A 27,580-nucleotide genomic window follows, 5' to 3' on the forward strand; every position below is an offset into this window, starting at 1 on the left:
CAGTTCAATAGTCCTTCCCCTCTTGTCTACATAAGCTCATGTTGCAAACAAGGCGTGACAAAATATTGTGCCTTTTAACCATATTTAGCATTATTGTCTTCTAAATTCTGTGTTAGCAAAATATCTGGTATTGACTGCTTTCCCAGTTAATTCTATATATAGTTTTTTCCCAGAAAATTCTGTATATTATCACATTAAACTCTGTTTTATATATTCTCAGCACCAGACTGAAGCAACAACTAACATTATGGCTTGAGGATTACTTAACTTTAGTGTCTGTAACCACAAACTGAGCATTTTGTAGGGCTTTAAAAACACTTTTCAAGCCTGAAGACAACTGCAGTAACTCTCTGTAGCATGCCAGCTCTTGCATTGGACTGAATTGTGGTAAATCATTATTTATAGGTGTTGGTTACAGCTGAATTGCCAAATTGCAAATGTATTTTATACTTCTAGAAGGTACTCAGTCTCTCCTTCTTGTTAAAATAATAATAATAATAATAATAATAATAATAATAATAATAATAATAATAATAATAATAATAATAATAATAATAATACTACCAAACCAAAACCAGACCATCATTCCCAAACTCTTTGCAATTACTTTCAGTGTTGGCTGAATAAACTATTTTCAGAGAGTTCACAGATAAACCTGTTAAGTAATTTTTAAGTTAAGATAAGCTTGAAAAGAAAAGTTTCATTAGGAAATTTAAAATCAGAGTCAGTCTTCATCAAAAATAAAGCTCACTAATGATATTCAGAAGCTTCAAGCTTTCTACATAGCCAACATTACTTTAAATGCTTAAATAATTAAAAAAAAACAGGTTATAATAAACATGTTTGCTGTTATGTCATTGCTGATATATGCTGCTTCTGTCATCAAATACTAATACTCTATGGTCAGATACAACTCCATAGATGAGTTCTCTTCAAGAGGGATCACTCTCATGGTTGAGACCGCTAATTTACTACTCAGCTCATTTTAATGCAATTATTTTGTTAGCTTTGACTTGGGATGCAGTTTCCCAAACGCTGAAAGCTGATTTTAAGTCTTTGCAGCCAGACATTTCTTTTCCTCCTCCTGTTAGCACCTTTTCCCTTTCTTATGCTATCACTATGCTTGGGAGCAAAATACTTGGCTGAGGGGAAGGCAAGACTTCCATTTCTGACAGCAGCATAGACTTACACTGGCTTTGGCCAAGCAAAACATGTATCTTGACTGCAATCAAGATCAGTCTCCTGCACTTCAAGTGTTGTTAATGGCAAAATATAGGACTCAAGTGCAACTGCACTAGGGATTCCAAGGTCATAAATTTGGACATCAGCAACCGCAAGGATTCCTGTAATAGCATTCCTCTCACATCATTGTATGCAATGTTCACCTCTGTTTATATGTTGACTCTATGTTTAAAAACAAAACAATTTTTGCACAAGTGGCAGTGAACATTATACAATGGGAAGTCTATTGCACAGCCTTCCCTCCTTTATCTAGGGCAACCTCACTTCTGGGAAAGAAAGCTCTGGGGTGAAATTTGATTTTTACTGCTCTGCTGGAGCTGCTATCTCCTTTCTTCACAAATGGGTCTTGCACAGATGTACTGGGTACAGGACCACCTGGCTCACTCCACACGACGTATCATCCGGAAGTTGCCATCCCCAGCAACCTCCCTCCCATACATGCTATCATGACCATATATACTATTCTTCCACCACTCTGCCTTCCTACTTCTTCCACTCCTCCTTTTCTTCTTCAGTTGTCAGAGATTGCTTAGAATTACAAAGAGCAACAGAAAGAAAAAAGTGGTGAGTGCAGAAAGGGAACCCTGTTGGCTTGCTGCCTCAAGCATGTATTTTTGTATGTTTAAAATCAGTACAGTGCTAAAAGAACAGCATTTTTATATTTTGCAAGTTATCCTGTAAAAACATGTAATTAAGCAAATGACCTTGCTGAGCTTGAAGACCATATGTTATGCTGCTTCTTAAACACAATTTTATAATTAATTATTGATGCAAATGAAATCAAATAGGATTTTAGTTCCTACATCACACTCCAAAAATTCTTGAGGGAGATGGAAAAGAGGAGTCTGCGCAATGCTAAAATCAAGCTATAAATTAACTGTCAGCATAAGATCACTCTTGCATAAGTACAGTATCATCACTAACATAAGGTAAAAATGTTACTACAATTTTTTTCACTTATTTCTCTCTCCCCTCCTTTAGCTTTTCATTTTCAGATTTTCAGTTATAAAAGAGCCATTGTAACCTGTCTGACAGCAGAATGAGTTACATGTTATGTATAAACATAATGTAAGAAATAATACAAACATTACACATCTGAATATCTACTGACTACACAAAACCAAGAACATTCAGAATAAAGATAGCCAACCAGTGTTGAAATAGGAATAGAATGCAAGAATCTCAGGCCACTATGACATTTAGGTACGTGACTAAGAATAAAAAGCGCAGAGCCACAGCCACTACCACTTATTTCTTTTTTGTGACTTTATCTTAAATCTTTCTATAGAATTTTGTATATATAATGCACTTCCCTTTGATGTAGCACTACAGTTCTTTCTTGTATTCAGCTCTTTGGGACATAAATCACAGCAGTAAGAAGATTGTTCGAGGGACCAGCACAGTCATTGTCCATTATTTGTCTAACACTAAATTGCTCCAGGCAAAAATTTGCTTTCAACAAATATCAAGTTTATAGGAAACAAACAAAAAAAAAACAAACAAAAAAATACTCACAGCTTTGGTTTGGCAAGCACAGGTGGTGGCTCCTTTATGGGTGAAAGCAAGACAGCTGGAGGTGGGATGGATTTATCACCGTTTGGCTTGCTGTTAATCATTCCATTTACTCCATGAATGGGATGGATGCCATTTGTTTTTTCCTCAGACGAATTGAGCTGTAGTCGAAGGGCTGTCACACCAGATCCCAACTCAGTGTTGTTTGCTTGGTGGGTCTTCTTAGGAAGAAGCTCAAGAGAGCTAATTTCAGCTGGAGGAAGTGGTGGGAAATGATGGAAATCATCACTGTTGGATTCCCTCGTCAGTGATTCATGGCTAGAGCTTTCTGAGTTGGCTAAAAGAAATCAAAAAGAATGTCTCTTTCACAAGTCATAGACAAAGTACATGGTACATACATGCTGTACTTTCAGTTTGTTAAAGGTGAGATCTCTTTGGTTCTGTGCAGATATTTTTCAGGACCTCCTGTTGATAATTCATGCTGAGGCAGATACATGACTGGCTATTCATTTTCTGACTTTGCCCCATGCAAAAGGCATAATAAGGAACCCTACGGATCCCTCTAAATCTATTCCAGGAATCCAGCCACTAACTGAGGTTGGCAAGTACTATGGGACAACAACATCTGAAACAGCATTTTCTCTTCCTGGAGTCTCAGCATCATTTAAGAAATAATTATGCAAATATACTGAAGGACATATGTATACATGGCATGTTTGCAATGGCAACTGGGTTAGTGCATTCCACAACAATATATACGTAAACATATTACAAAACTAAATACACTGTGTCACGGTTTTTTATTTTACAAAAGGCATATGCCACCTTTGGTAGCATAATTTCATCTGCTTTCATTTTGCCTCTGCTGCCATCTAGTCCCAGAATTCTGATGCTTAAAAATCTGCCAGGCTTGCGGCAGACAGTTTAAAAATGTATTTTACATGAATAAAAATATTGAACTAGGAAATGAGCCAATAAAAACATTCAGTTTGCTTTATATGAATGCTCTGAGGTTGACAAGACCCCTGTCTTACAGCAGCCCTTTTCTACAAGGGAAGCAGACTGATAACTTCACAGGTAGATTAATTATCTAAGATCTATGATCAAAAATTCTTCTTTCCCTTCGTCACATACCTGAGCAGACAGTTAGTTGCGCACTGCTTGTTACTGAACCATGTTCATTCGTTGCTGTGCATGTGAAAAGTCCTGAATCTTCAGGAAAAGTTTCTGCAATTACAAGGGTACATATCTCTTCTGGAAATAAACAGAAAAATAAACTGCATCATAAACTATTTAAAGTAATGTAATGTTTTTGTATTGTATGTTAGAAGGACACCAGAAAGTGCTCCTTATACAAAGAAATGCTGGGAGAACTGCAGAAGAGCTTCCAACATAAATGGCTTTAATGAAAATCACTTTGTATCTAAAACAAGTAAATTTACCAAGTTAAGTTTTCAAAAGAGGCCTGTCTTGAAAACTAATTTTGCAATCACAAGTCTGTGCAGTCATTTTATACATTCAATACCTTCATTTTTATGCAGGATAGTACTAACTCATACATATCAATGTATTGGTTTCCATACACAATTAATACTTGCAAGCTCTTTTTGGGTATCTAAATAACACCACCACCATGAATGTCACGTCATTCCTTCTTTCCCTGAAATTTTCTGTATTTAATGCAACATTTCAGATCAAATCCTATTCCCAATAAAATCAGAAAGTATTTTATCATCACTTCCAATTAACTTTTCTGTATAAACTGACCAGAATTAAAAACTCTGGATGCATAAATATTCCCCTGATGCAGAGTTTGGGAAGATAATTTCTGTCTCTGTCTGCACAGCAGTGAGAATGGATAAATTGAAAATACAGGACAAAATAGCGTCCCCAGAAACTCTTCAGAATGCTGTGACACAGACGTATTCTATGGCTGTTTGAAATCTGTTCATTCTACTTTGATATGCCATAGTATATGCTTTGATTATACCAGGGCCTCAGTCAGAAAACTTGTATGAAGGCTGGACTGTTCGTAATTCAGGTTGGGTCTCTCAGTAATGTTTTCTAAATCAATTCCATCCATTTATAATGGGCACATTTAATTATCTAGGCATATTTTTTCCAGATTCTTCAAAGAAGTCGCTTTGTTTTATCTCTACTTGTAATGGTATTCTAATATTTTTAAAAATTCACAGTATATCTAATCGAAATAATCCTAGTATTTACACAACATACCTAGATAATTTGAGACCTGGACAATGTTACATCATGGGTTTCCTTAATTAATGATGCTCATTTTCATGTCTCAAAACCAAAGCAGGGAAGTTTTACAAAATTCAGTTTCATTTAAAAAAAAAAAAAAAAAGGCATTTTGAACATTTACACGGAATCCCACATATTATCACAAAATCAATGGAATATAGCTAATAAAAACAAACTGAAAAGTGAGGAAAAATATTTCCGTCTCCAGTAACTTTCACATGAAAATTATTCTGTAGAAGAGGCTCAGTAAGGTAAGCTTCACTTCTTTTAGTTCAAAGAAGCAAAACATTTTCCAATAGTTCTTTTTTTTTTTTCTTTCCTAATTTTCATTGTGGGATGGCAGACCACTGTCTCATTTAGAAAGTTAACAAAAAAGTTATGGGATTTTTCCAATTATGGATGACAATGCATCCAAAAACTTCCTGTACTGGAAATGGGCTAAATATGAATGACTAACTAAAGATTTGGCACAGAGTTGTTTTTCAGACACCAGAACATGCTTTTTTTTGGCAACACAAACCAGTCATTCTGTGTAGCAGCAAGAGGCATGTCTGGTAATACTGTATCACGTTGGATTTTATCTGACCCAAATGAAGATTAATGACTCAAGAAGGGCCTTATCAGGAAAGTAATGGGTAACACAAGCTAGTTTTTGAACTACTGTGATCAGCTTTTTTTTGTCTTGGTGTGTCGTAAGCAGTTGAAGCTATATTGTTAACCACACGTGCATACTCCTGGATTGAACTGACTCTGGGGATGCCATCTGATACATGCAGCATACTAGTTTCCTGTTCATTTAACAGCAGAATTCTGAAAGCTGGGTATTTCAGGACTGCAAAAGAAAATCACTCCCACCATGCTGAGAACTGCTGTTTGAATGAGGGCAAAGGTACTACAAAATATAACAACCAGCAGAATTCCTGTTATGCAAACAGCAGAGCTAATTAATGCATAACGTTCTTTCAGTTTTTTAAGTATGTAAAACGATCACATGAGAAGAGCTGATCTTCATTCTTCAGTGATAAAAGAATTCTAATGGATTCTACCATGATGTGTTTGTTTACTGAAGTGGTATATTTGAAAATTGTACATGGTAAATTGCAGTAATCCTTGTACGAGAAATTGAAAGTAAATTAGTGATGAAAATAATCAGAGTTTAAAACTCAGTCTTCTCAGCTGGATGAGCAAATTACAACACATTTGTCATCAATCATGAGAAAACAGGCTAAACTGAAAACATAAAAAACCCCCTAAGAACTAATCAAAAGGCAGCTTGGGCAAAAAGCATGTGCAAGCAACACATTGCCATTGTCTTTATTCATTTTGCTCCCCCCAAACCAAGAATCACTGACCTCCAGGTCCTTGCTAAAAGGCTTACTACTGTGGAAAGCATAGAAATAAAATACTAATTTGACAAAAGAAACATTCTTTAAAGATTTCCATAACACACTCTGGATGCATAGTACTTTGAGTATTTTTCTAGCTTTATATCCTGACTTATGTAATTATTTTTCTTTCTGTTACTGTGCTAAGTAGGATCTGATGATTTGAAGTAAATAATGTCTGTTCTACTTCCCGGCAATCATCAGCTGACAAATAATTTCATCACAAAAATGTGTTCCAGAAAGCAGCTCTGAAATGCTGTTCTCAGGGCCTTAAAACATATTTAACACTTGACTAAATGAATACAAAAGCATTCTGTTCACTGAAACATGTAAAATGCTTAGGCATGCAAGTACTTGACTATTTTGTCAGTTATTTAGAAAGAAAGATTACATTTTACAGAGTAATCCTTTCCCTTTATGGTTCATGAGTCCATTAGGAAGAATAATCTTTGGTAAGACAGAAAACTGTTGCATTTTAACAAATTTCATCACTGGCTATGTGTTTACTTCAGAATGTTTCTATGTATTACATTAATGGTAGAGTAGTTCTTATATGTGCACCTGCATCTCCAAATGTGATCATTAGCTTCCTCCACTATAATGCACATACAGTCTTGGGAAATAAGTATGGTCTTTTATTAGTAGTTGTTCATCATGATGCAATGAACACAGCTATTTCTATAAATCTAGGGTCAAAGCCATAAGTTTTCTGCTACACAAAGACAGCAGGTAGTCACAGTGGTAAAAAATCCAACCACACACAACCCTGCCATCTTGTAGACAACTTCTCTCTTATTCTCCCTCTGTTCCCCTATCCATCAGATGTTTAACTACGGTTTAACGGCAAAGCAATATGCCCATCAGGTAACTTCTTCTCATTTAGGTACATGTGCATCTTTTATATAAAGAGAATGGGGAAGTGTGAAAATAGAGAAGAACTGAATATGCAGAGTAGCATAATAGACGGTAGTATTGTAGACCTGTAGATGCCTTAATTTGTAATAACACAATGAAAAAGGTATTTAATTTACCTGTTTCTGATGATCACTACTGTATACACCTTTATCCAGTTGGCAGTTCTGGCTTATTTAATAGGCTTTATGCCACTCAAGAAATTAAGAGACAAGTTTTTAAAAGATTTACAGGACTGACTATGTTTGAAGATATCTCGAACAGCACTTACAAAATACTGAGAAGAAAACTGAACAACAGCAAATGTGACTGTGGGGAATATAATGCAGTTTTAGGGTCAGAACCTAGGTTACAGCATCAATCCCCAAGATGGCTGCTATCTAGTCATTTCAGGTGCAATAAATAAGAATACTGCTATGGCAGCATGGACTTTAGTCCCTAAAGCAGTGTTCAGGTTTGAGAAAAAATTAAGCCATTTATCAGGGTCAAGGAAAAGTTTATGCTAAAGCTTACACTAAGGCAGTTATGATGCTGTAGATGCCTAAGCCAGCTAGTCTGAAGTTAAGTCAAGTCAGGTGTACACATCAAAGCTGTAATCAATGTATTCAGCAACGTAACTGTGATGATTACTGTACCCCAATAAGCTTTAAATATTTACAACTGAAGAGGAATAGCAGCAATTTTTTTTTAAAATCACACAGTACAAAAAAGATCAGAATTGAATTTGGAAGCATCAACAAGCAAGGACAGTTGTAGCAGTCAGACTTCAGATGGGGTCACTGGGGTACCAGAATTCTATAGATACTTTGGGAGCACAGAGTACAACTGAAAATATAATTGACAAGCAATAGCTCATAGGTTGATCAGACCACCTTTAGTGAAGGATAATTTTAGTTTATTTTCAGTTTTTCTCTTCATTTGGCATCTTGAGCTCTCTTCAAGCCCTTCTTTGCTGCTCAGCAGTGAAAGAGGGAGCCAGACTCTTAGTCATAATTCTTTTGTTTTCACTAAAAAAATGCAAGGATCCAACATACATGCTGACCTACTGAAGTTTGTGTGTTTTGAATTTCATCAGCTATCAGAAAACTGATTCTTGGTGTGGGGAGGCAGTAAGGAATTTCTGTAACGTTTGCCATATATTTTCCATTTCAAACATTATGCAGAAGTAGGGGGGATTTCTAAGGGAGTTACTAGAGTTGAAACTCTGGAACACAGCAGCCAAACAGGGAACAAGAAAGCACAATCCAAGAGAAGTGATGACTATCTTTTGAGATGTTTTTGGTGAACATGCACAGTATTGTGCTTAGGAAAAAAAAGCATCTATATGTGGCAATTCCCTGGCAATTTAAGAAAAATTACTTCATACAGTTTTCTTCTTACATGCCATTAGACAATTGTTTTAATGTAATTCAATACAGTTTGTGGCTGCCTCCAGACAGCTGAGTAATGGTCAAAATATCAACAGCTGGCAAATGACTTTATGGGATTTTTCATTCTCAGGCAGCCTGTTCTTTGAAGGATTCAATCAGTATAAAATCAAAACGTCCAAGAAAGAAGTACAGAGCAGGTAATTTGACAAACTGTGATGTTGCCTTTAAGTAATCTGACTAGCTATTAATTCACAAAGCAGTCTGGAGAGATTTGTGATGCAAACTGATTTCTGTCTAGACAGAAAAAGGAGTGCAAAACACATTAGGGTAGATAGATTATACCTAAAAAAAGTAGCCAAAAAAACCCCTTTGCTTTTTAATTTCTTACCTGTGTGAGTTCATGGAACATTTTTAACATTTTTCTTTTAAATCATTAGTACCGACCTAGCAAAGGATAACCAATGTTTTTGAGCACTGTAAAGTGTTTATTGGCAGTTGGACTTTGGTTGACAACCAGCAACTAAAGTCACACTACAACTTGTTACAATTTATGTAAAATTCCATAGAAGTTGTACACTTGGAAAATTTTTTAGAAATCATATCCATCTTTCAAAATTCTGAATACTTATCTAGCATAGGCATGTTGATTTCCCTATCAGTCTTGCACACTTACTCACTATCTGCACTGAATAGCAGTTGTGTGTTTGCTTATGCACAATTTCCTTTGCAGGTATTGTTTTATCTAGCTTCTTAGAGTATGAATTGCATCACAAACCAGTGATGTATCTATTACATTTCTGGTACCCACCCAGTCTCCTATTGTAGAAATTTTAGGATCCTTCATGACATCCTAAAAACCAGTGTTACTTATTACCAGTATTACTACTAATACACAAAACACTGCTCATCATTTATGCCAAAAGGAAATATTTACATTTTGCCCAAACTTTATTTATATTCCCTTTGCATGCCAGAGTCAATTCCTACACAAACAAGCCAAGAAGTGTACTGTCATTAATTTTAGTGGAAAGTAAGACACTGCACATTATTTAATAAGGCTTAGTAGAAACTGATACATGCACAAATCTTACAGGGATAGTACTTAGCTCAATGAATCCAGGGAGAAAAAAATACCAAACTGAAACTCCTTCATATGTTTTGGGTAGCAGGAAGGTGCTTATAAATATATATCACAACAGAATTACAAGCATGAAAAAAAAAAAAAAAGACAAATAGCTGTCAGGCACTCACTACTGTTATGTCTATTAAACCGCAACAACACAGATACCAAAATAGTATTTTGAGATGCCTTCCTACTCTTGCCTTGCCACCTACCTTGAGAGTGGTATGAGATACCTTGATATTAAATAACTTTTTTGTACCCGTGAAAACTCAAGAAATGCACCTTTCATGTAAGGAGCCATTCCCTAGTACTTTTTAGAAGGCTTCAGGTATCTTCTCCCAGGGTCTGCAAGCTAACCACACATGGGAAGGAGAGCATTCAGCACCATCAACATGATGACGCAGGTATGTGAGAGGGATGGTAAAGTGATGATCTTTTTGGACTCAGAATCCCACCTTCTATTTCCCATTTCAGGTAGTAGTTATGAAAGAAAATTGTTAGCTTTGTGAACTGTCATGAATATTCTTATTTATTCCACAGTAATACCTGTCAGATAGGCTATATGAACTTTGCAACTAACAATACTGAAAATTACTTGGTTGTCCATGAAAAAAAATCTTCTAGCAAGAGGCATAATATATGATTTCTTTTGTACTCAACTATTCACACAATGGAATTTTAACTTTTTGTCTCAAACAAACAAGTGCTTCTCCTTTCTGCTAGATAACACTGCATTCCTACTCTAAAATATTTTGTTCATCTAGCATTATACACATTATGCTGCCTAAAGAGGGTGAAGGCGTAAAAAAAGATTACCAAAAATAAGCAAACATTATTCATGATTGTGAGTTTTGAAAGAACAGTTTCAAATTAGGTATTAAAAAGAAAAACCCTAAGATACACTAGTAAATTTAGACTTCATAGAAACTTTTGCATAAAGTTTCAGTCCTTTCAGATACTGTCTATCATGTTAGAGGCGAGAGTGAATGCAGTTCAGGTGATTCTGTAGAAAAGAAGCTCCTAGTAACAGTGAGCTAGATATACTAGGTACTATTCTCATAGCATTGGTAGATGAAATCTACAGAAGATGTTACTACTTGGACAGGAAATAAGTTTCTCTGGGAAGGGGAAAAAAGTCAACTCATTGATCTGATTTTTTTTTTTTTGAAGATATCAAGAAAACAGCTAAGTTGGGAGACTTATTTCGTAATATATATTACAGGAGAATGTTCCAAGAAAGATACAGAATTGAACATATTTCAACACAAATCTATTCTCCTTTATTTCTTTTCATATCCAAAGGCTTGATATGATATTGAAACTCTCCTCAAACTCTTTTGTACTGTAATTTACAATTTTTAATCATTAAAGTTTGGGTTATGATTATAAACTACCAATAGCCCATTGTTAGCACTCGGACATGTTTTAATTCCCCATTAGAGGTTAATTTGGTTTTGCAGCGCTCTCCTTCACATGGCTCACATTGCAAGCCTCCATAAATCAAATCATTCAGTCACATGTATTCTAGGCATCAGCTGTTACTAGAGGTGACGATGCTGCACACCACAGTTAATAATATTAACTGTCAGGATAGAGCATGCATGTATGTGTGCATGTATATGTATGATGGTCAGGAAGTAAAATATGTATATATAACAATTTTGTGAAGCAGTAAGAAAATTAGTGAATAACTGACAAACAAAAGCAGAAGCTTTTTCCCTCTTCGCCTCCTCTCCTTTCCATGAACGCTAAGAGAAAGCTGCATTTCTCCTAGGATTAACCCTTCACTGCTTTTTCCTAGTCCATATCCTCATAGCCACACTGCTACTTTACAAACATCACTCAGCTGCTAAGTCTGTTCTCCGTGCAGTCAAAGACTGCCAGTGCAATCCCTCAAAGTTTAAAACATCCCCCCATTGCTCAGGTCCTTCAGTTCAGAGACACTCTTTGGGAATACCCAGGTCTTAGATAGAAAACTTCTCTGTTTTATCTTTCTACTCCATAATTAAAACTCTCTCCAAATTCAAGCATATTCAAGCACTACCATATCACTTTCTCTTCTACATGTTGTTTGACTTAGAAACATTAAAGAAAAGAACAAACATTCTCAGTCTTTTAGCATCCACTTACTATTCAAGAAACTACCACAGCATATAATGATGTATAATGGGAAAATGCAGCCACCAGAGAAAACCTGTAGTTGGAAGAACACACTTTGCTTGCTGAAATCTAGGACTTCTATCTTGCGAATAGGCTAGAAAAATTCAATGTGCCCTTGTTTTTGAGGATCAGCTTTTACTTGCATTTAAGACACTTCACATCTGCCAAGCTACATTGGCAAAACTAGCATTTAGTGGTTGGGTGTTATGAAACTGTTACGAGTACAATTTGGGTAATGGAATTTTGTGGGATTTGTTCTTTTTCCTCAGTAGCTTGCAAATTGCTCATTTTCTGAGAATGACGTTTACTTCAAAGTTTAAGCTGTGAGACTCTTCTTGCTGGTCTAAATGGAATTTACTGTTTAACTATTAAAAGAATTGATGTAAAGGACAGTGTAGAGTATGGAAGGTGTGATAAAGAAACATTGTTTTTAGGAGGGTTTCATATTACCAATGCTCAGCAGAAACATTTTTCTATCTATGGCTTCAGTACAAACTCAAAAAGCTAGTGAATCAAGAGATTATTTTTTCATCTGATTCTTACCAGGTTCAGTTGCAGATCGTGGCTCTGCATATCCCATCATAAGGAGGGGAAACAAACAAGAAAAATGGTATTAGAGATTACATTAATAAACAACAGTATACTGAATGAACATATTATACTGAAATACTGTAGACAAGTAGAGAATCTGTGCAGACACATTACAAAATAAGGAAGACTTAAATTGTCTTTTGGTAGCAGTAGTTCAATTATTACTTCTAGCCATTTTGATCACTGAAATGTGAGAAAGAGAGGACTCTATCCAAAACACAATCCTAACAGACTAATTTCATGATCTTTCCCCAACCTGTATCAAAAGTAGCCACTTCAGATTATTGCCTTACTTTTTTGGAGAATTCTGAAGTCTGGAGAATCTTGAATTTCAACACCCTGTCGAAACCACTTAACATGAATGGGAGGGGGTCCTCTGACCCTGCATTCCAATACCACAACTTGTCCCTCAGATGCTGCGGAGTTTTGTAGCTCCTGAAATATAACAATCACAATTCAAATGAACCAGGAGCATTTTACATTCTTAAAAATAGTCTTTTCTTCCCTTTGTATTTCAACTTTTTTTATTATATGTCATTACATTTTTGCAATAGACATTTTCTGTGAGCTGTATTTTCACTGTGATAAATTTAGTCAGCTACGTAGTTAAAAATGACTGAATAGGTTATTTCCAAATACATTCTTAATATGACCAAAGATGGAAAAGATGTAGAAGTATTTCACTCCTCAGACCATCACAGGCAGATAGCTGCAGTGACCTTTCATTTTTCATCCTTCTTCCACAAGGTGAAAGGAAAATTCTGCAACTAGCTACACATTGATTGACTTGGTCCTGAGATTAGCTGTGCCGCTTTCAGGTCAACCTCTAGAACGTGAAGTTGCTTTTCCTCTGAGCCATTTATAACCAACCATGCAAAATTAGATGACACAAATATGATTAGGATATATTAGCTTGGGTATGGATACCTTCTGAGACAGTATCATGGCTGTAAATAAATTCTTATATACATCTGAAAAATTTCAGGAAGAGTCTAAATCTTTGATGAAGAATTACAGTGAGAGAGGAGAAACACAGTATTTTAAGTAACTGAATTGACAGAAGACAGCCACTATTTTTTCCTTTGTTATCCATCTTAAGATTATAACCAAAGGGTCTTTTTTACTGTACCGGCTGTTTCATTCCCTTTCCAATTTATTAATAAAGTTTTAGGCCTTGATACAGCAAAGCACTTGAAGTTAGATCTAAGCTCAGAGTCAATCAAATACGTAAGAATTTTGTTACATGGAAGCCTAAAAATCTTCGGGTTGTTCCCTGAAGTTTGTATAGAAAGAAATTTACGTCCGGAAGCTGGATTAAGTATATTTTTTGTTGTTCAGATCTAGTTCACTTCTTCTGTAATTAAAGTTGTTTTGGTTTGGTATGTCCTGACTGGCTTAAGCCAGTTAATACTGGATTTCAGGGACAAGAGATATGAGGATTGCAAAGGAACAGTGGAGTTTTGATTGCTTTGGTAGTTTCTAAATGAGGGTTGGATTTCTCCTACTTCCCACTCTTACTAGGAAGTTGCCTGCCTCCCTACCTTGCAGTAACCACATTCTCTAATCCCTTGCACCTCCACTATTCACTCTCCTGTGATACCTGCAGTATCAGTGCAGAATTATGAGGGATAGACTCAGACCTTTCCTGACATGAAAAAAGGGATATGATGGAGCCAAGCTAGACAGTTGTGGAGAACAGGGCTTATTCTTACTTATCTCTAGGCAAAACTACTTGCTGTTCCATATTAGCTTTTAGTCAACTGTTTTTCTGAAGTAATAACCAGAAATACCTTCTTTTCTTCGTTTTGAGTTCAACAAATGGTGGTTAAATAATAGTTACCGCTATGGAAATGATGGTTTGAGGCACAATGAAAATAATATTTTCAATTAAAGTTGTATTTTAGAGATTAGGGAAATATGCTGTCCTTTTTGCTGTTACCTAATTCCTAGTTCTAAAGCTTGATTTGGGATGAATGTGAAGAGAAATACTGAATTAAGTAATTACTTAAGAGTTACTGAATAAAAATTTCCCTTCTAGAAAGTCCATGTGTCAGAAATAGTGTGGCCAGCAGGACTAGGGAAGTGATCGTGCCCCTGTACTTGGCACTGGTGAGGCCACACCTCGAATCCTGTGTTCAGTTTTAGGCCCCTCACTACAAGAAGGACATTGAGGTGCTGGAGCGTGTCCAGAGGAGGGCAACGAAGCTGGTGAAGGGCCTGGAGCACAAGTCTTATGAGGAGCAGCTGAGGGAACTGGGGTTGTTTAGTCTGGAGAAGAGGAGGCTGAGGGGAGACCTCATCGCGCTCTACAACTACCTGGAAGGAGGTTGTAGCGAGGTGGGTATTGGTCTCTTCTCCCAAGTAACTAGCGATAGGACGAGAGAAAATGGCCTCAAGTTGCGCCAGGGGAGGTTTAGATTGGACATTAGGAAAATTTTCTTCACGGAAAGGGTTGTCAAGCATTGGAACAGGCTGCCCAGGGAAGTGGTGGAGTCACCATCCCTGGAGGTATTTAAAAGATGTGTAGATGTGGCACTTAGGGACATGGTTTAGTGGTGGACTTGGCAGTGTTAGGTTAACGGTTGGACTTGATGATCTTACAGGTCTTTTCCAATCTAAATGATTCTATGATTCTATGCCTTACATTTTACAAGACATTCCAATGAAGACTATCTGAACTGCTTTTTTAACTAACATACCTGCATGGATTTTTTTCGAAAACAAAGTTAAAAAGCCTCTGTTATTTGTTCTTGCCAGTAGGTAAATTATTGTAAATGAGGCTTTATCATGAGTATGATGTGTAATTGTTTCATTTTATAAAGATTTCTCAATGGAGGACAGTCATGGACATAAGACAAACTCATACAGAATATTCATGTGATTTTGCTAGTGATTTTAATAAGGTAGAAGGCATAAGAACTTCATTGTTGCAGTGGAAAAGTATTTCTTAGGAAGTCATAAATACTGAAAAGGATAATGAAAACTGTAAGAGTTCTAACACAATCAAACATTCCTGCATTAGGATATATCATTTTGACATTCCCTTCTGGACTATAGGAGTATGATATAAAAATCATGATGGATTAAACATACCTTTGTAAAAATGGGTGCAGAATAGATAGGCTTGGGTCCATCCAGGCGGTGCAGGTATGAAGTAGGGCTTTGAACCTGCAAAGCAATGCCACAATGCTATAAAATGGAAATAATATTGGTTTCAATAATATGGCCTGCATATATCTATGCAATAATGCAAACTCTCAAATGTACAGTCTTATTATGGTGTTCTCGTTCTAGCACACTTCTTGAGTGACATCACTATTTCACATCTGTTATATTTCTGAAATCAAAATGCAAGCTTTAAAGGCTTCTATACTTCCCATGAGAATTTTGTATCCAACTGTCTTTGCCTTGAAGTATTTTGAGAGTTTGACTCTTGCTAATTCAAGTAAGTCCTTTGCATTGAAGCATTTTTGCCTCTCCTGTTATTACATCCCTTAACTGATGTAGTAATAAATAAACCCAGATACCTAAAAGCTTATCAAGGTTAGCCAAAGGAAGGGAAAAGAGTTTACCATGTACAGTCTAACAGATTTTTATTTTATTTGTATTTTATGATTTATATGCAAATTCTAAGTCATCCACAGTGGCATTAAAACTTAGAATAAACTAATGAACATTGATTTTCTACATTTAACTTCTAGATAGTAAAATTTAATTTTCTTTAAAAGGCCCAAAGAAATCACAGCAATATTTAATTTAATAACAAAATCTAAAACTTTTGCTAAAAAATATTGTAGGTATTCATTTGTATTACATTCTTTTGGAATCGGAACAAGTCACTATTAAGTGATATACTCTGTAATTTTCATCATCACCAGATCTGTCAGCTGCTCGCACGCTGTGTTGATACACACTGTGTAAGAATCTATATGTGTATCTACTTTTATGCCCCATTCACTAGATATATACTTAATTTTTTAAAATCATAATTCTTAATATAATAACATAAGTTCATAGTTCAATAATATAATAATATAATTCCTCAAAATGACAAATTTTGAAATCAAATTTAAAATACTTTTACTAATTTAAAAATTGGTGTCTAAAAACACCTGCTGACTGGGCACAGAGATAGGTTGAATTACAGCTGTGGTGACTCCAGACTTTGGTGTAGAAGATCCTATTGTCAAGGAAACAGAGGTGGTTTTCTTTTGGGCCCTGAAAAAAACAGAAAACAGCAAGCACTTTATAAGATCTGAAATCAGAATATGTTAGTTTGTAACCAATAAGCTACCTTGTATTTTCTACATCTTCAAATACGTCATTATCAGCTGAAAGATCAACATTGGAGGAAGCTTGAGTAGAACACAATCTTTGGCTAATTTACACTTTCACACCCAATTAAAAGTACTGATTTAAGATACAAACTAAAATGTATTTTGTTTCTTTAGCTGTAGGCCTCTGCATGTTTTTTTGGAGGCACAGGGCTGGGTAATTACAAATGAAGACTTGGTTAACTTAAAGTTACTCCTGAATATGAAAAGTTGCTGTCAACAGAAGAGTTGTCAGGGTAGGGCCAGACTTCTCTGACAGAACAAGCACATTAATACAACCTAGAGTTATAATACTACACATTTATATCACATGAGAGAAGGAGAAAAGACAAGACACACACAAATATACCCGAGATGCTTATTCAGATCTAAAACTATCAAAGATTTTGCAGGGCCCCTTATTAAGAACATTTGCACAGCATTGGTTCTACTTTGCACACTTACTGTGGCATAGCTCCAGATTTTGATTTGAAAATTAAACTTTCACTCTCTGAATCTGTGGAACTGGCACCTGGAAAAGAAAGTATTTTCCATAATCTCATATTCTTTTACTGATTTATTTAATATTTAAATTCCAAAGAAAAAACTATGCTACTTTTGCATTTCACTTCAAGAGTTGAGAATTCTCTGTAATAAACTACTGCAGTTTTTCTTACCCGATAAAGATTGTAACTATGTACTTTAGACAGTTACAGAAATCATAACCATGCTAATTTAATTGCAAACTGTTTTCCCTAGGCTCTTAGTCATCTTTCTTCATATTGAAGCAAATATGGCCAAAAAAGAAAAAAAAATGCTTACTGCCACTACTCTACTGGAAATGTATGATTTTATTCACTTGAATGTTAAAACTTAAAGCTTAAGCAAACATATGGCTTATACACAGATAACAAATCTTCAACCTTAAGTAAGAGCAACTCAGTATAGCAAGACATTTTCAGACTAAACTTGCTACCCACGATCTCCACAGTTCAGACTATTTATATTAACCTATACATAACGTTTATGTACTGGTATTTCTTGCCAGTGGAAGTTTTGATATAATGCATGTGTTTGGCAATACCCTAAACTCACTTAAAGAAAAAAATACGAAAGCATTTATTCCCTTTCTCTTAATTTTCCTGACAACTGGTACTTCACACAACATTTATTCTAGACATTTATTCAGTACATATTATTCCTCAAAGGATTTCTGCATACATATGGGTAGCTGTATTTGTAATACAAATCATAAGAAATTCATAATCAATATGCATAGTATAGCATAGACTGATTCCAATGAAACAAAGCTTGGACTGAGTCACCCGAGTACCCTGTTTATTTACAAAGTTTAGACTACAAAAATCAAAGCAACAAGTAGCACAGAAAACGTAAGAAGAAAGAAGCAATGTCAAGTCAGCAGAGTGGGTCTACACGAAAGTATTTCTCATGAGCAAAGAATAACCAGGTCTTGTGTGGCTGGGCCTGCTGCACAGAAGAAAGTATGAGGCATCAGTGTCATCAAGACTATTAATGTACAAAGCAGTGCTTGTGTGACAATCTGGTTTCCTTAAAGATCATAGGGGAGGAGCCTAACGACCTGTACAATTCTCTCTTTCAAAGTTACATGTTGTAAAACTTCAAGATAGCACTTCCACGTAGTAAGACTTTTCCAGATCTCAAAAAAGGAATTCTTTTATTCACTGTATCTCTGTACCTAACTGTTTCTTTTTTAGTGTTGCTTCTGTTATTACAACTTGACATAGTACTATATATTTGTACTATACCTGAGTATTTCTGAAATCATGCTTACTTGTGTAAAGAAAAGTCTTGGGGATTTTGCTATTACATCCTAATGTGGGATAAGAAAGTTCTGAGAATAAAAAACATAATGAAAGAAACCCTTTAAACGCACATCTGTCACGATTTAGCTAATTTATAGTGAAAAGTTTATTGCTTTGTTAATCAAAATCTATTTAATCATTTTGGTATGGTATTATTCAGATTTGTTATGAGTATTTGTTATATTAACTTGTTTTATGCTTTCAATAAACCATTTAAATTAATTTTAATGTGTTACAAAACTCGTAAAAGAATACATATTACCAAAATGTTTGAAAGATGCATGAATTAAAATAAAAATCTGTCTTCAGTTAATATAATCAGGTCTAAAATACCATCCTCCACTAAAAAAAAATTTAATAATTTTACTCATGGTCAACTCATTAACTTTCATCAGAGAAAATAATACTTGAATTACGACTAATTTTGAAGTAAAAAAATATTTTCACAATTACTAGCAGTGGATTCTGGACAAAACCAGTATGACTGACTTTTAACCTGACTTAAAGTCAGTGTACCAAATATGAAGAATTATAATACATTTACACATGACTGAAGAAGACTCATTTGGGGCAGCCACATTTATTTGCACTGGGAAGAAGTTCAGAACTGAGACAGGGATTACTGCTATCATGAAAATCATTATTGGTATCACCAGTCAAATCTTTGATTTACAGAGGGTACTACTTAAAAGCTAACCATATGCCAAAAGCTTTCCTTGTTCCTCCTTTTCCATTCCTTATCTTACTTGTACCCTAAATAAATAGCAGTCTACCCACTGATTCCTGGGACATTCCTTGAAATACCTGAATTAATATGATGTGATGTTCAAAATGTGTTGCATTAAAGGGAAGCAGAGGAACACCATAAAAATACCACCAAAGCAAATGTAATCCAATAGTAAACTTCAGCTTAGTTATCTTTTCCTCTATGCATCAGGTATCTTATTATTTCACCTCTTACCTTCAATGAATATTTCAGCTGATGTACTATCTGAACCAATGGAATTTGAAGCCAGGCAAGTATAGCGTCCAGTATCGTCTTCAAAGGCTTCTGCTATAATTAGTGAATGAAGTCCTCCACTTCCAGAACGGATCTGAATGTCAGGAGAATTCTGGAGTTCTTTTCCTTCACAGAACCATCTGCAGCCCACACACATTTAAAAAGACAAAGAAAAAAAGAACATAAAAGATTGATTCAGGCTCATCGCACACAAGAAGACATTACACTCCGCTGCAAAAATCTAAATTGCTACTGAAATCAGCACATGGTGCTTTGAAGTGTTTAATGGCATTTGCAAAGAAATAACTTGCTGGGATAAACTTTGTTTAAAAGGTAGTGAGACATTTCTGAATGCTAAGAAAATTGTACACACCTACAATTTAAAACTATTCCCTGTCCTGTTTTGGTAGGATTAATGCTTTCTGTGTATCTTATGTACTGGCTTGCTTTGACCACAGTCTAATCTATTTCAAATTAACTTGCTACTCTCTTCTTCCTAATATTCACCGATTTGCCACACAGGATGTTTGATTGTTGTCTATCATGCCCAGTCAACCTAATATAATCCCATGGTACAGGTTCCATACTGCTAAACTTTAAATAGGTTTACTCTTGCCTCAGATCAGGAACATAAACTAGTTTTCTAGCCCTGGATTTTTTATAGAATCATAGAATCATTAAGGTTGGAAAAGACCTCTAAGATCATTGAGTCCAACCGTAAACCCAACACCACCATACCCACTACACCATGTCCCTAAGCGCCTCATCTACAAGTCTTTTAAATACTTCCAGGGATGGTGACTCAACCACTTCCCTGGGCAGCCTGTTCCAAGGCCTGACCACAATTTCAGTAAAGAAATTTCTCCTAATGTCCAGCCTAAACCTCCCCTGGCACAACCTGAGGCCGTTTCCTCTCGTCCTATCACTTGTTACTTGGGAGAAGAGACCAACACCCACCTCGCTACAACCTCCTTTCAGGTAGTTGTGGAGCGCGATGAGGTCTCCCCTCAGCCTCCTCTTCTCCAGACTAAACAGTCCCAGTTCCCTCAGCCGCTCCTCATAAGACTTGTGCTCCAGGCCCTTCACCAGCTTCGTTGCCCTTCTCTGGATGCGCTCCAACACCACAATGTCTTATGTATGTATGTAATACAAGTTCCACTACCAAAAAGGTATGCCCCAACAAAAGCACTGGGTTTAGGTACAGGCAAAACAGACATTTATCCGGGGTGACTTATTATTAAGTAAAAGCACTGTTTATTTTGTTTACGTGGGGTCAATCAAGTGTTTTCCAATGCAGGCTCCTTGAAGAGCTAGTCCATGTTCTCAGTCCGCATTGCTGCCATGAAGGTACCAGCTCCCATCTTTTTTCTGTTTGATTCCCTCATATCAGCTAGTCCTATTCTCATAGGCTACTCCCTGATTTATCCATATGTCTAGCTGCCCAGCAAGTATGAGAAGTGGATAATTCTTTTTTTTACAGGGGCTGCTATGCATTTTTGCGAGGGGTGGTAGATTGGTGAGTCACTAAAGGAAAATCATTAGGGATCAGCATTCCTTCCATTCTCAAATTTTCACTATGCCCTGAAAACAAATTTTGCCAAGTCTTTCTGAGCTTGCTATTCCTGCTACAGTCCTACAAATTCACTCTGATCTTTACCACTGTTCCTTCCCCTCCTCTCACCCCATAATCATAATCTGTGCTTTTCCATGTCCTCTCTCTGCCTTCTTTTCCTTCTTCTTCCTCTGCCACCCCAAAATTCAAAACTTCCTGTGGTGAGGATAAAGACAAAATGAGTAATTCCTGACAGCAAGCATCAAAAGCGATCTTTCATTCTCTTCCTCCCATACACTTTAGTTTCCTACTGTAGTAAGGATTTTTTTAAAAATAAATAAATATAACCACAGAAATTCATGGAGAGTTAATTCAAATTAAAAAATGACAGCATTTTTAAAGAGATTTATAAAGACTTAGTAACTGTCACCAAAAAAATTTGATATTTTTCTTTTAGTTTGTACGTGTTTATGAGAGAATTTTTGCAGTCACATTCCAGTAATACTTCAGAATTAAACTTTTTTTTTTCCTCCCTATCAGATGACTTTCTCCTGCCTCCAAAAAATAAAGTAACCCCAAAGAGTTATGAACCACCCCTACCTATTTAGGAAAAGCATGCAACACTACAGGATGGCAGATACTACAGTATAACAATCAGTGAGGAATCTTTAGAAGTGAACTGCCTCACTCTTATTGCACTTTTTTTATTAGTAAAGTACATGTAATTAACAGAAACCAAAAATGTTAAAAAACTTCTGAAAATATTAGATTGTAAAACTTGAAATTTCATGCTTATTTCAGAATGCAGAGTTAAGAAACCTAAAGATTTACACATAAAACAATTTCCCTTAATAACACCCAGAACTGTGGGCAAGCCCTCTGTGTTTATGAACAATAGATCTTTTATTCCTGAAGGCGAAAAAAAGTTGATAGTGGCATTAAAACCATATGTAATTGTCTTCTGTAATTAAAAGACTAACAAGTTCCTTTTCTGTCTTCTGTTGTGCCCAGACAGTGCACACAGAAAGTATCATTTTTGGAAGGAACTAACAAACTTCCATTTGTTTACTCAGTATACTCCTTTGGCCTACTTTTACAACTATTGGGCTTGGAGACAAATCTATTCTGTCAGCTCGACTGCCAAAATTAACATTTCTCTTCCCCCTCTCCCCCTCCTTTCCACTCTTGTCACAAGTCCTCCCTTCTCCCAGTGTGAGGACCTCTGCTACTATTTCTACTTACTAGACCTTCAGAGTCCTAACCTCTGTGCAGCCTTTCCTAAGTTACATTTTAAACGATATGCACAAGAGAGAGGTTAATTCAATTTCTAGACAATCACAGACAAGAGTCTGTAATATGATGCTCTACTTAACCATTAGTTCTATTTTCTTTCCTTTCCAGAAACATCCTGCAAAGGAAAACCTCTTCTCCAAGCCTAATTATTTTTTCAGATAGATCCCGTTTTAGTTTCATGCAAATTGTATGGCTTTCTACTGTCTCCCACATTCCATGCTCACAAAAATATTTAAGAAATTGTGATAAGCATATGAACCTAAAGTAAAAAATCCATTTCTATTTTTTTTGTCAGATGACGTTTAATAAGCAAACTGTTTTCTTAGGAGGACAAGTTCTACACTGTCCTTTTTGATTCATGCATAGACACAGTCAGCTCAAGTAATGGGAGCTATTCCTCAATACTGGTTGGGACTGAGACTTATTGCATCGTATCAGTGACACAGCACTAAAAACAAGTCCTGACCTGCTCAGACACTGTCTGCTACAGAGAAAAACACATAAGTAAGCAATTCAACACAAAATTACCTCAGCCATCATTAAGGTGATGTTTGATGAATGGGAAACAGGCCTGGTGTGGGACTGCAGTGTTTATTGTGGAAAGAAGAAGTCACCTTCACAACGGGCAAGAGCAGAGTTATTTGAAATGAAGAACACTGGAATAGACTTAGATATATTCTCTTTCCTTTTCTAATTGTACTGTTTTTTTCTATCTCCATGTTGATAAAAGGAGAGGATTAATTTGAAGATTACATTAAAACTAAGTGAATGAGAAAACACTCAATTGAAATACTTATCCTGCAATAACTTGCTAGCTGCCAGTTCACTTCAAGAGAGTTTGTGAATTGAAAAAAGGATCAGCTAATAAAAATAAATGAAGTATTTTTTGCCCAAACACAGACTGAATTTTAGTTTTCCATCTTTTATATAGTATGGGCTATTATAGAGCACAAGACTGCTATCTACAGGCCCCATCAGCCTTACTGCCATTACACATGGTAAGTGGATTTTCTGCTCCTAAGGACTGAAAAAGATTCAAAGACAATTCTTCGAAGCATTCTCTCGTTCTGCAAAGGGATCACCAAAGCAAGCAACAAATCACTATCAAAGGGAGACTGAGCCAAAGAAACCAGAAGGACTCATGGCTAGACACAGAAAAACAGCCACAAAGCAAGTCTTACAAGAAAATTCCAGCTTTATGCTAACTAGGGCAGCATTAACTCACGTCCAGTCTATTCCAGCCTACTGATCCTCTTGGGGATAAGAGGATTAGTACCTAGTCGTGAGAAGGCAATAATGCTTCTGGAGAGCCAGAAAACCCCAAACCAAATGCAAACCAAAAGACACAGAGAGTAACACGGAGGAACAAACACACTGCACATGCTTTGCGAAAAAGAGTATTCCCTGTATAAAGAATATTGGTTTAAAAATACATCTATTTCACAGGTTCTGGATACCGACAGTACAAAAATTATCTACTCATCTCCCCATCCCTTTGTTGTAGGTTCTCAATATTGTATAAAGTGTGCAGATAGAAACAAAGCAGGCAGAGACACCAACAAAAGGTTTTGCATGTGTGTACATATCAGTCCGCAGTATGAGAACACAAGCTTCTATCCTAGGTGTGTTCCTGCAGGCCATGCTAGCGTTCATGCAAATTTGTAGAGAACTGTCCTCTTGAAAGAGATCAGAAACTACTGTAATGATGTCAGATAAAGGCTGGCAAAAAAATCAAATGAAAGGAATATATATTTTATGTAACCGGAATTCATTTCATTAGTCATTAAGTATCTTGCCAAATTTCAAATTACACTGAATTTCTCTCTTCTTTCCTACTTTCTTCTTCATTCTCTTTCCTCCATTCCTCTTCCTGCCCATTTCCACTGTACCACTCTTTGCCTTGCCTTTTCTCCAACTATGCATAGTTTTCACCTACATTGTATCTACTGTATGTTAAAACGATAGCAATTAAATATTTAATGCAGACACTGAAACACAATCACTAGACTGGAAAGTCAATACTCCAAGGAAGCAAACCAGAGGTATTTTGGTAGCAGGGGAACAATGGTTAAGATACTCGCTTTTCACGCTTCAAAGCCTTCTTTGCTTTTCCACTGGCTGCATTATTGTATGACGGCAAAACTAGAACAGCAAACAAAAAAGGACAGTCAGATGCCAGGTGAGCAGCAGTTCATGCACACTGACATCAAGTAGCAATTCACACAGTATGTCTTTCTTTTTCACTCTTCTTTTCTTTATGCTCTCACAATCCTCCATGCATGGAAATACATACGAGCACATGTGTCTGGGATTTTAATGACTGTGAACAAAATATAAACAGAGTTGAACAGTACACTGACTGAGTAAGCACCAGGGCCTTAAGAAAAACAGTTCAAGGTTCTCTCTAATGCATAATCCTGCTGGAACTTGTGTTTTTTGAAAGTCACTGAGGAATAGAGAGGTTTTCCTTTCTGCACACTCTTAAAAGTTAATTTAAAATGGCAGCTGAAGCGAAACTTTAAGATATAGCCTTAGGGAAGAATTATAATAGGGAACTCTGACCACTACAAAAAGTGCAGAGAGATAAGTTGTAAATTAAAAAGTAATTTTATCCTTAGTGGTGTTAAGTATGCCTAGCAAGGAAAGTTAAAATGAAATACTCTGATGTTCCTGCACTGGCAGAGTCAGCGTTTCCATCACAATACTGTATAACTTCCATTTTGTTTTTTCTCCATTCAAGTTAAGCAGTCCAATACTTCCAGACTGTAAAACATTACTACTTAAAGAATTTAGCTTGATTTTTAAAAGAAATCAACTTTTCCATATAAGATTTAGAGTACACTGCAGTAATCAGATTATTCAGATGCTTATGTTCTTTGCACACTGCTCAATTTTTGTGCAATGCAATATTTTTATGCCTTATATACTAATTTCATTATTTGTATAAGCAATTCATAAAAGAGTTAAATAACAACGTACGCACTTTAAATATTTATATTTTGTAATCTTAAAAGAAAATGAAGATCTGAATATAGATGCTGGTGCTTTGCCTGAACTTCCAGTTAAGCAATTAAAAAATGGCTCTATATGATGAAAACCACAGAAGCCAGTTTTATAATAAAGAGTGTGTTACATTATAAACAGTACACATTATATACTTATTCAGAATTTAACTGATTCTTCAGGTGAGCACTTCCATCCAGCTGAGTAAATTGCACGATCAGGTATTTAGGGACCAAAACTGCCTTCTCAAAATGTTAAAAAAAAAAAAGGCAAAAGAATACCAAAGTGGCTGTATTTTCAAGACACTTGTCAACATTTCAGCCCACCATTTCCTACAAGTTAATTCTACTCCCTCTGAAGTCAAGCTTTGCATGGTGCTCTATGCAAGAATGCAAAGAGGAGGGGGTACAGAAAATAACAGATGTGACCAGCTGAGCCACGGGCTACAAAGCTTCCAACAACAGTGAGCAATGGCCTCTGTCGCTGTTTGCAGGCTGCAGCAACTCCAAAGATCATTTTTTTTAGCTTATTCCTGTAATTAGGAAAATTCCTTCCCTACGTTCTTGTGGGGGTTTTCCAAGTGTCTTTCTGTTCACTTTACCTGTGGGACAAGGATTCTGCTCTGCTTCAGCATTTCAGCTGGGGAAATGAACTGCAAGTTAGCTTGAGCTTTTGACAGCTCCAGACAAGATGTTCAGTTACAGCAGAGATCTTGCCTGTAGCTCATATCAGCTCTCTGGGTACTGCAATGTTCGATAGCCTTACATAGCTGTGTACAGTTAATTACAAAAGAAAAACAGTATTGCCAGACTTGATTAAAACCTAGTTGTTCTGTCTTTAAAATCACAGGATTAGCTTAAAATTTTTAAAATTGTATCTTGACTCTGTCTTTGCAATTGTTGGCCTCACTTCATAGCTTTTACGTATAGAAGCTTTTAAAAAATACATTTATGATGGAGGCCTGAATGATAGAGATACTCACGCAAGAAAACACAATATTGATGCTAGAAAGTATGAAGATTGAACACAGCACTGAGCAAAGCAAAGATTTATAATTGTCTAACTTGCCATACACCAAATCTTTTAGAGAACATTTTTTTTTACTTTTTAGATTAAGAGAATTTTAAATCATTTGCTTGACAGTTACCTTTGCTAATTTTGTATTTCTCTGGCAGTGGTATAATGCATGCCACTGATTTCAATTCTGTTATTGCTGAATTATTCTTAAGCACAATAAGAATTTTTGCCACAAAATGTATTTTTCTGAAGTTGCTGAACTTATTGAAATTTACTCCTACTAAAAATTTACCACTGAGGCAACTACCTCCTATTTCCTAAGGCCCTTCTGCTTTACCTCATCTTTTTGTTACAAGTTATTTTTAATGGAGCACTCTAGTCAAAACAATTGTGTGCATTATAATATGAGCTAAGTGAGTAAAGGTATTTGCAATAGTGACTACATCTCTTGATAATTCTCCATTGATTTAAAGATTCAGGACAAATTTGTCCCGAAATACAATTTTTTTTTTTTTAAAGGAGTGCTTACAGCTGTGTTTAGATTCATACTTTTTGGGTTTTTTTTGAGAATCTTAAAGATGTGGCCTTGGTGTGGGAGAAGCATAAACAGTAATTTAAATAAAGAAATTGATTTTTTTTTTTACATTTATCATAATTTGACTATGTACTAAGGAAAATTATAGAGAAGAATGAGTTAATAAAGCAAAACCATTCTAATGTAGTATAATTTCATTGTTATAAATTGCACGTCTCTGTGTTAATCTTGCATTCTTATAAAAGTCTAGAAGATATGCATGATGTGATGCAATAATGAAATATCTGGATTTGAAAGAAAAAATGGTGAGATTTAAAGAATAAAACTGAATTACATTCCATGCCTATAATGAAGAAGTTTAATGCTAGTTTTTTCTTTATAGAAACCAGAGATAATATATCATATAGAAACGAAGTACCTGCTGTGTGACTTAATTGGATATGTAATCCAAAGCTATTTATTTGTG

The 27,580-nt window shown here is 35.9% G+C and overlaps 1 protein-coding gene across 2 annotated transcripts in view; it reads right to left on the minus strand.

Moving 5' to 3' along the window:
• The window catches only part of PALLD (palladin, cytoskeletal associated protein), a 209,152-nt gene that overhangs the window by 118,409 nt on the left and 63,163 nt on the right, over window positions 1-27,580 (minus strand). For both annotated transcript variants that reach the window (XM_075149366.1, XM_075149367.1), the window contains 8 exons: window positions 19,676-19,854; window positions 17,336-17,402; window positions 16,670-16,775; window positions 15,651-15,725; window positions 12,851-12,992; window positions 12,510-12,533; window positions 3,889-4,008; window positions 2,758-3,091 (listed from right to left, as the gene is read on the minus strand). In XM_075149366.1, the coding sequence (XP_075005467.1) occupies window positions 2,758-3,091; window positions 3,889-4,008; window positions 12,510-12,533; window positions 12,851-12,992; window positions 15,651-15,725; window positions 16,670-16,775; window positions 17,336-17,402; window positions 19,676-19,854 (1,047 nt within the window). The remainder of the gene's footprint in view (window positions 1-2,757; window positions 3,092-3,888; window positions 4,009-12,509; window positions 12,534-12,850; window positions 12,993-15,650; window positions 15,726-16,669; window positions 16,776-17,335; window positions 17,403-19,675; window positions 19,855-27,580) is intronic.

This window comes from Calonectris borealis, chromosome 4, assembly GCF_964195595.1.
Source record: "Calonectris borealis chromosome 4, bCalBor7.hap1.2, whole genome shotgun sequence".
Classification (NCBI taxonomy): domain Eukaryota; kingdom Metazoa; phylum Chordata; class Aves; order Procellariiformes; family Procellariidae; genus Calonectris; species Calonectris borealis.